General features: G+C 38.7%; 1 protein-coding gene across 2 annotated transcripts; it reads left to right on the top strand.

Moving 5' to 3' along the window:
- The first annotated feature begins 2 nt into the window (after positions 1-2).
- On the top strand, positions 3-14,950 carry ptbp2b (polypyrimidine tract binding protein 2b). 2 transcript variants are annotated; one of them, XM_007565108.2, is made up of 17 exons: positions 3-120; positions 1,541-1,562; positions 1,694-1,745; positions 2,043-2,206; positions 2,308-2,379; positions 2,469-2,540; positions 2,664-2,822; positions 2,982-3,092; positions 3,528-3,696; positions 4,221-4,298; positions 5,734-5,846; positions 8,704-8,737; positions 10,893-10,985; positions 11,124-11,240; positions 11,737-11,836; positions 11,923-12,000; positions 12,384-14,950. In XM_007565108.2, exons 1-17 carry the CDS (start codon positions 113-115, stop codon positions 12,511-12,513), a joined length of 1,572 nt encoding a protein of 523 aa, XP_007565170.1. In that variant the 5' UTR covers positions 3-112; the 3' UTR covers positions 12,514-14,950. The 2 variants fall into 2 exon arrangements, with proteins under 2 accessions (XP_007565170.1, XP_016533501.1); XM_016678015.1 differs by lacking the exon at positions 3-120 and adding an exon at positions 657-836.
- Positions 14,951-15,166: the final 216 nt, after the last annotated feature.

Genomic DNA, 15,166 nt, shown 5'->3' with positions numbered 1-15,166 from the left:
GCCCTAAGGTTAAAGTTTGTCCCCAGAAGGAGAAGCACGCCCATTTTGCTTGCACAGTGTATGTCGAAGTGTGCTGGCATATCAGACAGACTGAAGAGGACAAAGAAACGCAATGGACGGGTAAATGTCATTATAAACCAAACTAATGCTTCTGCCTTCACTCTGCATAGTTGTATGTGTGTGACAGCAGACATTGCGACTTGGATTCAGCTTTTTCGAAGCATGCTACATGTTAGCTAATGTGTTATACCTTCGTTCTGAATCTTGCGAAAAACGTGATACAGCCAGCAAGCCTCGGTTAGGCAATGTGCTGCATATCCTGTCTGTATCCAGGCGTATTTTCATTTCACAAGACATTTAACCTCAGACGCTGAAGCTAGGAGTGTAGGGGAACGATACAGTAAAAAAAGAAAGAAAGAAACGTATTCTCAATAATTTGCGTTGTAACGGTAGCTAGCTGTATTATTATCTAGAAAAATAGACATAAAGGACTTTCATTACATGTTGACACCATTGTAGACTTTATAATGATGTTAAAAGCTGATAATAAAGCAGTTTGTTATGAGCCATGCTAATTGTCTGTCCACCTGTCAGTTGGTGCTGCTAGCTTAATCCCAACTGAAATAACGGTCCTTTGTTTGTTTGAGGCCAGTCTGCTGCACAGGACTGAGACTGTGATCAATGCACGGCTTTATCTCCGTTTCCGTCAAGCCTCACTGCTGAAAAACAGCTGCTAGGGTCAGAAATTCAGTCACTTTTTCATACGGTGATGACCTTATATAGGGTTTGCGTGGGATCAAGCCGCGTTTGTTGTGGACAAAACGCAACATTTCAGAGTAAAGAAATAACGAAAGGTACAATATTGGTTAATTTATGTCCTTGAATTTGCATTTAAACATGTGAGAAATGTTACTCACAATCATATAAAAGTTTACAATCAAAATATATTTCTATTTATTGCCATGAAACGTTTATCTTTTGTTGTTGTTAGCATCAGCTAATTAGCTTGTAAGCTTGTCAGACCCCATAAGGTAATGTTTGTTACTGTACAATGTGATATTTACGCCAATTTTTAAAAAAGCAGCACAATATTCTGCCTTTAACCCTGCAAAAAACATGTCCAGCTTGCATTTTTTTCAAACTTAACATCCATCCAACCATCATCCACCTTCTGTTATTCTTGGTGGGTTGGTTGGGAGGGTGTGGTGCCTATTGTCGACTGTCATTGTTAAAGTTGTTAATGGAACAAAAATTGAATTGTTTGAGTTCTTAATCTTGATGTATTCAGTGAATAGAAGAAAAAATAGGGTATGTTATGTTCAGTAATTTTGGACTGGATGAATGAAACAACTAAAGCTGCCAAAGGCACAAAATGGCAAGGAAGCGAAATGACCCACACTTATTTTATGATTTAGATAAAATTACATTATTTTCAGGTAAATATTTATAAGTAAGTAGTGCTGAGACAAATTTGTAATATATGCAGAAATATTCTCTCTGCCTTTGTTTCAATATCTTTTGTTTCCCATTCTATTTCCAGTGATGTTGCAGTTGGTGTGAAGGTAAACTACTTTACTTATTAATAACAAAACATTTTTTTTATTAGTCGGTGCTGTCATATCTGTCCAGTTCATCTTGTATTCAAGTTGGAGAGTAAAAATGTGACTTTCTGCTTTTTGTCCCTGTTATTTAGAGAGGCTCAGATGAGCTGAACATGTATAGTAGCAGCCCCAACTCAATGACAGGTGAGTTTGATCAAACCTGCTGACACACTTTATTTAAACATCCGCAATATGTTTTGTGCTCAGAAAGAAGGTCAGGAAATGACACGGAAAGTCGTGTTCTGTAAACAACTGAACCTCAGCAGATTTCAAATAGATAGGTTTGACGGGTTTTTTTTTAATTCAAGGAGTTATTTACATGTCCAGCCTGCTTGCCCCAGCTCCCCTTGTGATGGCTACAGTCGCTCAACTTTTGGATCGAGACAGCATTAAACTACAACGATTTCTGTTTAATGTTTTTGCTTGCGAATCTGTGTTCAGCAAACGGTAGTGACAGTAAGAAACAGCGCCTGGACGAGTCCCCTCCCTCCAGAGTGCTCCACATCCGAAAACTTCCCAACGAAGTGACAGAGACGGAGGTCATTGCTCTCGGCCTGCCCTTTGGAAAGGTCACCAACATTCTGATGCTGAAGGGAAAAAACCAGGTAGACTCTATAAAGTCCGAGCACATTAATATAGGCTTACTGTATAATGTTGCTCTCTCGGTTTTAAATATTGGCGATTTCATATGGTTCTTGTTTTTTAGGCATTTCTAGAGTTGGGCACAGAGGAAGCAGCCATCACTATGGTGAACTACTACACAGCTGTAACACCACAGGTCTGAACTCAGTGTTTTTATTTTTCTCATTTATTAATACATCATTTTGCTGTTAAACATAGTCATGTATTTTTGTTGTTTTTCTTCAGGTCAGAAATACTCCTGTCTTCATCCAATATTCTAACCATAAAGAACTGAAAACAGATTCAGCTCTGAACCAGGTATATATGGGCCTCAAATTTCGTTTCAGACACAGAGCTTCCTTGAATCGACCATTAACAGACGTCGTAGCGGAAGAGTTTTGTCATTCTAATGTTGTGTGCTGTTTATTTTGTCCCACCCAGAGAGCCCAGGCAGTCCTGCAGGCGGTGTCAGCTGTCCAAGATGGCAGCTCTCCATCCTCTGACCAGGGCGTATTGGAGCTCGCTCCGCCCCCCAGCCCGGTGCTGCGAATTATTATCGACAACATGTTTTATCCTGTAACACTGGACGTTTTACAACAGGTAAACTCGGAGCATGTAAAACGTTAACGCCAATAAAACATTGTTTTTTCTTATGGTCTTTAAAAGACCCATGATGGAATGACCTGATAATATTCATTGTTTTCAAATAAGTCCTTTTTATGTTTTTTTTTATTTATTTATTTTTCTCCTTTGTTTCAGATTTTCAGCAAGTTTGGGACCGTTATGAAGATTATAACCTTCACTAAGAACAACCAGTTTCAGGCTCTTCTGCAGTTCAGTGACCCAGTCAATGCTCAACAAGCTAAACTGGTAGGATTCCAGTCAACACCGTGACCCACTTTGATCACATGATCTGATCCCACCCAATGATCATTGACTCCTTCAGTTAACAAAGAATTGAACCACTTTTAATGAAACTTGAAATTTAGTTTTGATCTACCAAAACACAGATGTTGCTGGTAAAGATGATGCAGCATCAGCTGTCACTTTCTAGGTAAAAGAACAACATGCATTATTACTTATTTAACTTTTAGTTTATTTACTGCATATTCTAATTGATTATTATGGTTCATGAAAAAAAAGTTATAATGAGGCTAAATCTTCAAACTCCCTTGTTAAAAATGTTAAAAATCACTGAATTTCTTTACTAAAATTGTCACTTTTACATTTTTTTTACCTTATGCATGAAAAGACTAAATAAAGTACGATCATTGGTGACGCTCACACTTGTTTCTTCTACTCTAGTCGTTGGATGGACAGAACATTTATAATTCGTGCTGCACTCTGCGGATAGACTTCAGTAAACTGGTCAACCTCAACGTTAAATACAACAACGATAAAAGTCGTGATTACACCAGACCCGACCTTCCGACAGGAGACGGAGAGTCAACCAACAAGGATCATTCTTTACTGGGTAAATGCTCATCTGTTATTGACTGTTTTTACAATGTTCATTCATATGATTTTATTTGCTGACACACATTTTTTTTATCTGTATTTTTTTATATATTAAAATAGTTGATAACTTAATGCTACTGTGCATACAGACATGTGCTAACTGTAGATTCATGTCTGAGGAAATCTTTTAACTTGATCAACATGTTAAGGATGAATGTACTATAGATTTCCTAAAATGATACTACAATATGCCATAAATTGAGGCAAAACGAACTTAACTTGCATCTTATGTAGAAGATCGTGTTGGAAATGAACCCTAATGATTAGAAAGTGGAATTTGTGGGAAAGTTAAGGTTCTACGCTATTCAAGATAAATACGTCAAATGTAAATGATGCGTTTCTCACAATGCTACCCAATTGCAACACTGTCTTATTATCTTTTAGAAGATGCCTGTGTCATTTCTGGTGAAAAACACAATTTTAAACCTTACTCTGCTTGGTATATGAGCAGTTGTTCATACCGTTGTTTTTGTCTTGTAGGTACCCCATCTGGAGCTCTAGCCTCCTACTCTAGTGGAGGAGGTTACTCATCATCTCTCTCCCTCTCACAGGGTGGAGGTACATATATATTTTTTGCTTTTAATTTCCATCCACTTGTCTCTCTCTATATGTCCTGCTAGGATAATTGAAAATGTCTTCAATTGATCACATTCTCAGCGATTCATTGAGCTAAATAATAAAAAAAAAGCTACATAAGAAAAGTTACTAGAATCTAGTAATATAGCTGAGCATGGGTGTGTCCGAATTCAGGGTCTGCATCCTTCGAAGGACGGATTTGTAGCCCGATTACGTCATAGCGTTGCGACAAGGCCTGTCCGAATTCAAAGACTCCTTCAAATGCATCCTTCAAATGCGTCCTTCTTTTCCCCAGATTTGAAGGATGGGCCCAGTGTATCCTTCACGGCCCACGATATCCCATAATTCATCGCGAGTTCCAACTGGGCGTTCAGGCAGAACAAATTATTTAGCTTTATAACACTTTAAATGACACAACGTGATTTGGTACAACGTTTTTAGGCGAGAATGTAAGTGTGTAAATCTCAAATATCTGCGCGGTTCATCAATACATCACCTAATTGCAATATTGCTCCGACATTTTCGGACCTGTCTGCTGCCGCTGCGTTAACAGCCAGCTCCCCTCCAGCTGTCATCTGGCCGGGCGCTCCAGGTTTGGTACACCGAGAGAAAACGCCTAACTCCTGGCACACTGTTATAAAAACTCCCGCTAGCTTTCCCCAATGAGTGGGAGTTAAACACCGATATTATTCAGACAGGTCTGGTTGAAAAATGTTTGGTTTATAAAGTATTTTTAAAGTATTTCATCGATTTGATTGATTAATTAAAGTTAAGCCTTCAAATATAATATGTTTATTTAACCGTAATGTCCTATCTGCGATGTGGAGAGTATTATATTTGTAAATGAAAAATTTGTATTCCTTGTAGAAAAGTGCAGTGCACATTTAAACGTTTTAGAATCAAACTAAGAGATTTCCTTTTTACTATGGAACATCGTTTACTATAAAAAGTGAAGAATAATATAGAAATCAGTAATACATGACTGAAAAACAAACTGCGGCTCCGTTGTTTTTTTTTTTCTTCTCTGCTCTCTGCTTCACGCTGTCACGGTTGCTTGGCAACATGAGTTACGCTGAGGTGGGGGCGGGGACAGTTGGTGAAGGCTAGACCTGTCTGAATCCGCAGATATTTTTCTTCCGGTCTTAGTTTATTCACGGCCTTCGAAGGACCCGTCCTACGTAGACAAGTCCTTCGAAGGATGCAGACCCTGAATTCGGACACAGCTCATATCTCTGTTATTTTTTGCCTATTAAATCTATGAGGAACAATTATTCCATTACGGCAAAGAATGAAATGAGAAGCTGTTTGTCTTTAAAAAAAAAGTTCAACTCATTCTAGTTTCTTTGTTGATTTTTTTTCCTTATATTTTGGTTTTGTATAATACAGACTTGTTTCTTACCCTGGGCTTTCTCTTCAGGAGCCATCAGTCCCCTGAGCGCAGCAGCAGCGGCAGCGGCGGCTGCAGGTCGCGTTGCTCTGTCTGGATCCGGAGTGTCAGGAGTCCTGTTGGCGTCCAACCTGAATGAAGAGGTACACTAACCACAAGCAAAACCTTTCACACTAGAATCAGTTCCATAGGCTCTAGTTTTGCTCACTCATATATTTACGATATATTTAACAGTTTTGGATGATTCTTCTGAGTTAATAGTATACATTCTTGTGTGGGTGTGTGATTGTATGAGTGCTATGCATAACTTATGTTATTTTTTTATACAAGTATGGATCCTTCACCTCAGAAGTCTCTTTATTTCCTTGTAACCGTACCGGATTTTTACAGCGACAGGATGACTGTGGAACATAACGGTTTACAGCTTAGTTTAAGTAAATAATTTTATTTTCTTTGTCACTTTTTCTAACTCTTTCAAAGACTATTTTTGGAGGAGGATTTTTATAAATGCAAGCACACTGAAGAAACCCCACACTAAGACAACAGTCTGTTTTTTTAAAGCATAAACTGACTTTGCAACATGGTAAACACAGGTTTTTAGCACCATAATAGTGTGGTTTGCTTCTCAGAGCGTTTTTACATTCGGATGAGGATTTATTTCTTTACGAGAGACTCAGCCTTAACTTGGCAAAGCTCTTTTTCTTCACACAAAGAATTGTTTTTGTGCGTGGGCATGTGCATGAATTTTTTATTTTTTATTTTTTTCTTGCCATGAACTGTGATGTTCTAAACTCTGAGGTCTTTTTAGCTAATTATGTCCAACCACTTTGTCCATACCAGGTAGTACACCTTCAGTTAAACTTTTGACATGTTTTTTTTTTTTTTTTTCCATTTTTCTGTACCTGACAGATGAACAAAATTTATTCTTTTTTATTTTTATTCTTACAATTATGTTTATTCTCAGTCACGTTTTCTGAATTCCAAATATGTATCTACTTGAATATCTCTATCTCAACTGTATCTGCTATCCTTTCTTATGTTTGTTGCTGTCTTTCTCTCTCTCTCTCTCTCTGTCTGTTTCTCCAAGTACCTGGTGAGAGGATAAGGCCAAGGTGCAGGAGTTTTATCTTGGCCGTATTAAACCGTCTCACTCTTCTATTTACCTCAAGACCGGGAGACACATGCCAGCAGTGTTGCGTTTGACCACTCTAAAAGGGTTATCAATACAGTAAACCAATATGCTCTAAGAGCATTTTAAGCGTTGGCTTTGGTTATGCTGATGCAAGGAGTAATCTGTGTGCTTTCAGTATTGCGCAGTAGAAGGGGGAAAAAATGTTCTAAAGCTATTCTGGTGGTGATTCAGAAATAATTTGGTGAAAACGTAACATTGAAATTATGCCTCACACTTTTAACAAGAATGTGGTCGCACTTTGTTTAAAAAGCAAGAATTATGAGCAGTGATAACAATGCAATAAACAATAGGAAGTGGTTCATTTCTGGTGGTTGAGTTTCTCAGTTACTCATTATTTAAAAAGAAATCCAGATATTGTTATCAGCCGTTTTATTTTGGTAATGTTTCCCTGGCTACTGCATTGTCATCTATGTAGGTGTAATAGTTAAATTATTAAATTGAACCTTCGATTTGCTCTGCAAACATACACAATGCTGTTTGTTTTTGAACATGCTTGAATCGAAACCAACTCTGCAATATCAATCATGGATGTTCAGCTAACCTTTACTGCTCATAAGATGTAGATTTTAGTGACTAAAATGCTCATTCTCCAAGATTAGACAACAAGGTAATGAAAAATTAAGAGGAGATTTAGGATTAATCCCAACCAATATAACTATGGTAATATTCAGTCATTTTACAGGCCTAGGATATACACTTTAATTTCCTATGTAAATTAAAGTGGTTGAGTGTTAATTTCAAGCTTTGAATGTTGAGTCGTGTCACTTGTTCCTCATCTCTTCACTCTGTCATCAGTTAAAAAAGCCTCTAATGCTCCATGTTACCAGCATTACACCACATGCACAGCAGGAATGAAACCAACAAACCCAAAGACGATTGTTTGTATTTATGTTTGAAAGCGAAGAGACGCCACTTTTTCCTGGGTACCGAATCCAAAATCCATCCACACCCATCAATTGGTCACACGTCTGTTTTGTGTCGGCATCGACCCCCACATCTCAGCGTATGATTTATTTTTGTTACGCAGGACTCACGGTGTTTTTTTACCTAAGTCCTTTAAGCATTAGAAAGCAAAGGCCGTGTCATCTTGGAGTGATAAACTCATCAGTCTGACCTGCTCATCACGTTCGGCAGTCCTAACGGTGCCTGGTCACCTTCAGCCATCCGCTTCACGGCTCTCCTGTTCTTCACTTTTACATGCATCCAGCAGAATGAGTGTGTGTGTGTGTGGGCGCGCGCTTGCTCGCACGCGTGCGAGTGTGTGCTACTGAAATAATGGAGTGTGACTTTGGAGTCCTTTATTTTGCGTGCGTGCTTTTTGACTCAATCAGCAATCATTCAGACTCCGTTGATGTTCCACTGATGCTCTGTTTACTGACCTCTGCTTTGGTTTTTGTCCTCCTCTCCTCCTTTCTCCCCTCCCTGCCTCCTTTCTTCCCTCCTATGCTCCTCTCATCCATTTTTATTTTCTCTCCATTTGACTCTCCCTATAAACCACACATTCTTTAACGCTAAATCTTCTTCTGAACACCTTTTCTCTACTTTTCTCCCCCAATTACTTCTTTCTATTCCTCTCACATTTCTTAATCTAAACTGGACTTTGGCTTTGCCATTCTGACCTCACCCTTCCCACCCACCCCCCAAACCACCCCCTCCATTTTTGCTTCACCCCTCATCATCATGGAAACAACCACCACCTCCCCCTTCGTCCAACGCTGGGCGGTCTGATCTATACCTTCGTCTCTCCTCTTCCTCCTCCTCTGCTCCTCCTCTTCCTGTCCTCTGCTCTGCGGTCTCTCTCTCTAAAGATGGTCACGCCTCAAAGTCTCTTTACCCTCTTCGGTATGTTCAATCTCTTCTATTCTATCTGTATATCTCTCTCTGTTAATCCAGTTTTGTTCACTTTCTTCAGTGATGTGGTGAGCACTCTGCTCTTCTCTATCTGCCTGTTTTTTCAAGCTCTTCTCTGTCACATTGTACATTGCAAAGTTGAAATGTGCTACTGTCTTTACACTGAAAGAGCAGTGAGTCTGGGAGATTGTCTCTTTGGTCAGCTTATCTATTAATTGATGAGAACAAAGACACCAGAACCATTAAGGTCTTATGAAACCTTTAGCCTGCTCCTTAGCTTGTAGGTTCCTGCTTCTTGAGTTAAAATGGGGAAAAAGAAATCCAGCCAGATCTCTTGGATAAACTTTATAACGTTGCTTTTTTTTTTTCTTTTTCCTTTTTTTTTTTTTGACTGATCGAGAACTGTCCTGCTTTCCTCGTCATCCCTTGCGTTTGTTCCTAACCTCCCCATGATCAGTGACCTGGAGAAATATTGATTTTCCTCAAACATAACGTTCCAAACATAAAACTCACTGGGGCTTCCAACTAATGATTATTTTAATTATATATTAACCTATCGATTTCTCTAATAATTAATGGAATAAAAAAAAAACCTAAGGTTTGCATTGAGCCACTTTTTAATAGAATATTAGAAATACATTAAAATATGCAAATGAAAAAAAATATTAAATTCCTTTCTTAAGTAAGAAAAAAACATTTCGTTTCCTAACATGCAATAACACAGTAAATCTAAACCAGGTAAAGATAAAACTGCACCACTTCAGGAGTTTTGGCCAAAACATATATTTACAGATAAAAGTGTTTTTATCTTTAATTCAAAATATCTATATTTCTATGTGTAGTTTTGGTTTTATTGCTGCTCTTAATGGGGTTTTTTTTTTTCCAGCAAATTGCCTTTTTTTTAGTCTGTTTATTATTAATCAAATACTAAATTAGTTGACTATTTCAATAATTGATTCATCACAATTAATCCGATTGATCCCTAATTTATATTGGGATTTCATTAGATTCACCAACTCATGCAAAATGAAGACAAATTACACAAGTTCTGACATTTTCTGCTCCTGAAAATCTGAAAATTGTGGTATGTTATTTGTTTTCTGCCCCATCTACTCTGAGATCCCTAAAATAATAGACCTCTAAAGCTAACTTGAATGTTAAATAAAATCCAGGTCTGTGTTAATCTAAGCAAGTAACATGAAAATACCTGATGCTTGAAAGCTTACATGTGAGTGAGATGGACACTAAGAACGTGTGTTTTTGTTTTTGCGTGTTGTAGCTGTTCTAACGCCAATATTGAGCAGATATGAGCCTAACTATGAGCCTAGTTTACCAGCACAGAGCCAATCTCAAACTCTCTGCGAAGCTGTCCCCACTGATGCTCTGCAGAGTAACATCTGGACAGGGAGCCAGGTCCTTGAGGGTTGATGTTCTCACCACATTAATGGGTCAGTTGATCACAGCAATCCAGTGTACTCACCAGGACTAGCTCTAGCTCTCCCTCTTTGCCTTTTCTCTCTCAAATTTGTAACGAGTTGTTGTGGTCATATAGTTGATCTCTCTTTTTCTAAAACTGTGCTGTTGGGATTGCCTGTCATCCAAGCCGGGCACAGATATCTCTAAAGTAAAAACATTTACCCCCCCGCTCTCCCGCCCTACAAAAGCATTAAAGGAACTCTGTTGATTTTTTTCTTTTTTTTTTCGTTTGTATCTACATAAGTGTTACCAGCAGCAGCATGTTCTTTCAGGTTTAGTAAGTGTTTTCTTCCTGCACCGTTTTACAGTTTAACCACCTAATCAAGCTGCACTCATGCCAAACATTAACCTGCCAGCCGGTTTGAGCTGTGTGTCAGTGTTAAAGTTCAGCTGAGGTGTCGCCACATTAAACGACTCAGATCATTTCAAGCACTTGATTGAATTGTAGTAGAAGTCAAATGGGAAGAGTCCATCTTTTCTTTTCATTTGTCTTTCTAGCACTAACTTGATTCCTTTCATCCTTCACACCTCTTCTTTTTTTATCTTGGTCGGCTCCATCTCTCCTGCTCTGTCTGTTCTATCCTTCTCATCTACTCCTCCGCCCTCGTCTCTCCTGCTCTCTCTCTCTCTCTTTCTCTGTCTGTCTCTCTCTCTCTCTCTCTCCCTTCAGGTGTCTATGGTGATGTCCAGAGGGTGAAGATCCTCTACAACAAAAAGGACAGCGCTCTGATTCAGCTTTCTGATGGCAACCAGGCTCAACTTGGTAAGATGTGGGAACGTTGTAGGTATAAATTTATTTCTGACAGTGTGTTAAATTCTATTGGGAAGTTTTAAAGTTTTGGGAAGTTTTAAACTTTGAAGCTTCTCATTTTCCCATCGTCCGTGTTTTCGTTGCCCGCAGCAATGAGCCACCTGAACGGTCAGAAGGTGTTTGGTAAAGTGATGAGAGTGACTCTGTCGAAACATCAGACAGTAGCTTTGCCCAGAGAAGGACTGGACGACCAGTTACTCACCAAAGGTAAGATGATTCACATTGTTATGATTTGAATTTTGTTGCTTTTTAATATATATTATAAATATAAACTTTGTAGTCTTGCATTTGTTCCAGCCATTAGTTGGTGACGGTCTCTCCTTTTGCAGCAGGATAATCTACAGCACAGAAATAATTTCATATCTGAATGTCTAAAAACACATAATAGTTTTTTTTTTTTTATGTGGCCTAGTCCAAGTCCAGACTTGAATCTTAATGAAATTCTGTGGCAGGATCTTAAACTGGCCTTCCAGGCTTAAGACCCATCAAATGCAGCTGAAATAATTAATCCTTTAAAGAAGAGTCGACCGAATTGATGAAAGAGAGATTAATGAATTGACAACAAGGTGAAACACTTCGGTTTGTTTCAGTGGCTTCGATAACCGGCTAAAACAACAGAAGCCGTCGGCTCATCCTTGTGAAGCAAGCAGCTCCAGAACAATCCTGTTGTCTCATGTGAATGTTTTGTTTTTTTGTCGTACAGATTTTTCTGGCTCCCCCCTCCATCGCTTTAAGAAACCAGGGTCTAAAAACTTCCAGAACATCTTTCCTCCATCTGCAACACTTCACCTCTCCAACATCAGGTAGCAGGAAATTCAGACGTATTACTTTGCGGTCTGGATCGCAGTTTTTTCACCCTGTAAACGTCGATTGGTGTTTTTGTTCCTAGGGATGGAGTTGGAGAGGACGATCTACGCCGGCTGTTTTCCAACAGCGGAGGAACTGTCAAGGCCTTTAAGTTTTTTCAGTAAGACGTATTTCAGATCAGTCAGAGCTGTTTTGAAGGGTCCGACCTGTTAGTTCTGATTTCTCTTTGAGTTTGACTCACAGGAAATTGAGGTGTTGCAGCAATGTCCCAGTCTGATCAGATTTTATCTAAACTCAAAGGTTGTTAAGGATCCTCCACGGATCCACGTTGCTGGATTTAGGGGACGGGAGGAAAAAAGTTTGCATGATTTAGTGGGATGTGGTGATCAACAGTTTGTCACAGGGAAATTTGCTGGGTTTTAATCATTAATTGATATTTGCATCACTAAATAAACAGTTTTTTTTTGTTTGTTTTTTTTTTTTTTAACTAGCATATCCGGTGTATATATACAATGATTTTTAACTGCGCTGTCTTGCTCACAGGGACCGTAAGATGGCGTTGATCCAGATGTCGTCGGTGGAGGAGGCAATTCAGGCTCTGATCGACCTTCACAACTATGACATGGGAGGAAATCACCATCTTAAAGTTTCCTTTTCAAAGTCCACCATCTAACCCGCACACCAAACTCCTAAACAACGTCTTTGACTAGCAAAGAAGCCACTACCATTTTTTTTTTTTATTATTATTATTATTTTTCTTTTCTTTGAATAGTTTATTTTTTTGTTGGTTTGTTTTGTTGAAGTATTGTAAAAATGCAAATTCCACTAACTGTGTTTTCTTTCTTTAAAGCAGTGAAAACTGTCCTGCGCTCGGTTTCTTTTCGAAGGCGTCTCTGCTTTGACCTTTCCCTCCTCTTTAAAGAGCAGCAAAACACCAGCTGAATGTTGTTTTCTCTTTAGTTTCTATAGGTCTCAATCCACTGCAGTGTCACTGTTGAGTTTTGTTACAGGTGAACAGACGTTCTTTAAGAAGTAAAAACTAGTGATTTTTAAGCCACTACTTGGTGCAAAGTGCTGTTTTGATCTTGTGTTGCTTCACACAGAAAACCTGTGACTGTTCAGGTTCCGGTTCCCTTTGGATTAGTGGAGGAGGGCTGAGGTCTCCTTTCATTTTCTGCCCCACATTATGATGCTTTGTAAGCCACCGAGACATTCTTCATGCTTCAAAGCAAATCACAATATTACCCTTTTCAGCCCTTCACTTGTGTGAAGTGCTCAGATTTTGACTGATACAGTCTCAGTGCTTCATTTCACTTTGATCAATCTCACCATTTACATTTATACAGGTCAGTTTATTTAAAAAAAAAAAAAAGAATCTACACTGAGGGTCACTCTGAAAAATAATTTGTTTAAAGTAGGACCCTCAGGGTAAATACTGGGGCATGCAAAGTTTTGGGCATTTCTGATCAAAATGTATTTATATTTTAAACTCCCTGAAGCACTCGGTGTAGCATAAGCTTCAAGTAAAAACAGTAACCTGTCCAACTATGTTTAAAAGCATAATGGCCGCTTAATTTAGATACTTAGATTTTAGTTCTAGATTGACTTGAGATTAAAGAAATAAATTGGATATTAAGTCATCTAATGAATACAATTCAAGATTTTGTTATTAAAATCTGTAGAAAATACTAACAAGGATTTAAGATTTTAAATTAAACCTTTGAACCCAAACCTTTTTGCATGGTCTTAAAAGAATGCCACATTCCTAATTAAACAAAACGTTTTCATTTAAAGGGACAAATCTTTTTTTTTTTTTACTTTTTTTACTGTTTCACAGAAGCAAATATAACCACACTGGCTCTCATTAAGCGCTGTTCAGCAATCCTCCGGAAAAACCTTTTGAGTCCCATCTGTAGACGTTGCTACACAACCCAGGTGTTTTGTTGTTTTTTGATGCCATGCATCGTGTCATTTGCAGGTCTTCAGTTTCCAGAGATGCTTAGAGACCACCAATATTTCGGTGTGTTTGTTTGTAGCTTTTTATGCACAGATGGTTTCCTTAAACCCAGCACACACCGTCTCATATCAAGTCAGACAGGACAAGGACATTTTATGAAAAATCGAAGGTAATTTCCTGTCTTCTTTGACCAGGAGAGAAATTAATCAGTCACTCTACTTGTTATACGGAACGACCACAGATTTACCGACTCAAATTCTTGACCACAATCCCCTCATGGCAAAAGATTTTGTCCAAAACCGTTTATAAACAGCAGTGTAAACTCATGGCCGTCATTTGAAAATTGCCACCATTTGCGGATGACACCTTGGTGTTCCTGAATCCTCCTCTTTTCACTGCTGGATGTTGAATGTATTGATGTTGCCACACTGCAATCGTTGCCGGGGGTCACCATGCAGAGCTTGCTCACTATGAAGGAGGAAGCCTGTTCAAATCGCATCTCCTTTGTTCGAAACGCAGCTGGGTGCATGCTACTGCTGTGTTTAAATGAGGTTTCTACATGTGATTCTGCTTTTGGTCTCTGATTTTGGGAGATCTGTTGGGACCACATGTGCCTTTAGTCTGTGATCTGGTTTTACTGGTGATACTTTAGTGTATAAACGGATCATTTTATTTGGTTACGTTTGCTGGTTTTGTGGTTTGAACCTGTACAAAGCCAATTTTTGAAAGTTTCGTCGAATAAAAAGCTTCTGACTGAGTTCAGCTTCGACCTTCCAATTTTCAAGCATTTTCAAGTGATGCTCAGGAGGCTTCAGCGCACTCGTCAGAAGCTTTCCTCATGATTCTTGATTTAAGACGGAGAAAGACAAAAAGGCAGACGTTGCAAAGCCGAGGTGAACTCGAAGCTCGAGGGCGTCTCCAAAGTAGGTTTCATTTTCCCAACAATTTCTCATAGCTGACATTTTTGTTTTTGAGGCTTTATTGTAAATTTTCTACTTGATTTAAGTCTGTTTTGTGAAAAGATTTCAGACTAGCACAAATTAAACTCGTCTTTTCTACCAACAAACGCAAGTAAAGTGTTTTTGTGTATGAACTCGAAGCCTTTGATCTCATCTGTATCTTACCTGTAATAAACTTGTCTGTTCTCACTCTGCTCAGTTCTGCCAATCTCACTTCTTTCTCTCCACTTTTCTCTCTGTACTTTCTCAAATTAGACATTCTTACTTTTTTCCAGAAGTGAAACGAGGACATTCTTGAGTGATAATACATCCAGCTTCCACGGTTTTCTCACATTACAAGCAAAATGCTATTTCATTGGGATTCTAGTTGCAGATTTGTTTACATCTTTTCATATCTGTGTCATGAATGC

This window comes from Poecilia formosa, unplaced genomic scaffold (genome assembly GCF_000485575.1).
Source record: "Poecilia formosa unplaced genomic scaffold, Poecilia_formosa-5.1.2 Scaffold172, whole genome shotgun sequence".
Classification (NCBI taxonomy): Eukaryota; Metazoa; Chordata; class Actinopteri; order Cyprinodontiformes; family Poeciliidae; genus Poecilia; species Poecilia formosa.
Note: the sequence above shows the minus strand (reverse complement) of the source record. Positions and strands in the feature narration are given on the sequence as shown.

What these genes read in the sequence shown, in the direction of transcription:
- ptbp2b (XM_007565108.2), top strand. An exon ending in CAGCCCCAACTCAATGACAG is followed by an intron (nt 1,746 to 2,042) that starts GTGAGTTTGATC and finishes ATCTGTGTTCAG; the next exon opens with CAAACGGTAGTGACAGTAAG. An exon ending in CGTCCAACCTGAATGAAGAG is followed by an intron (nt 5,847 to 8,703) that starts GTACACTAACCA and finishes CTCTCTCTAAAG; the next exon opens with ATGGTCACGCCTCAAAGTCT.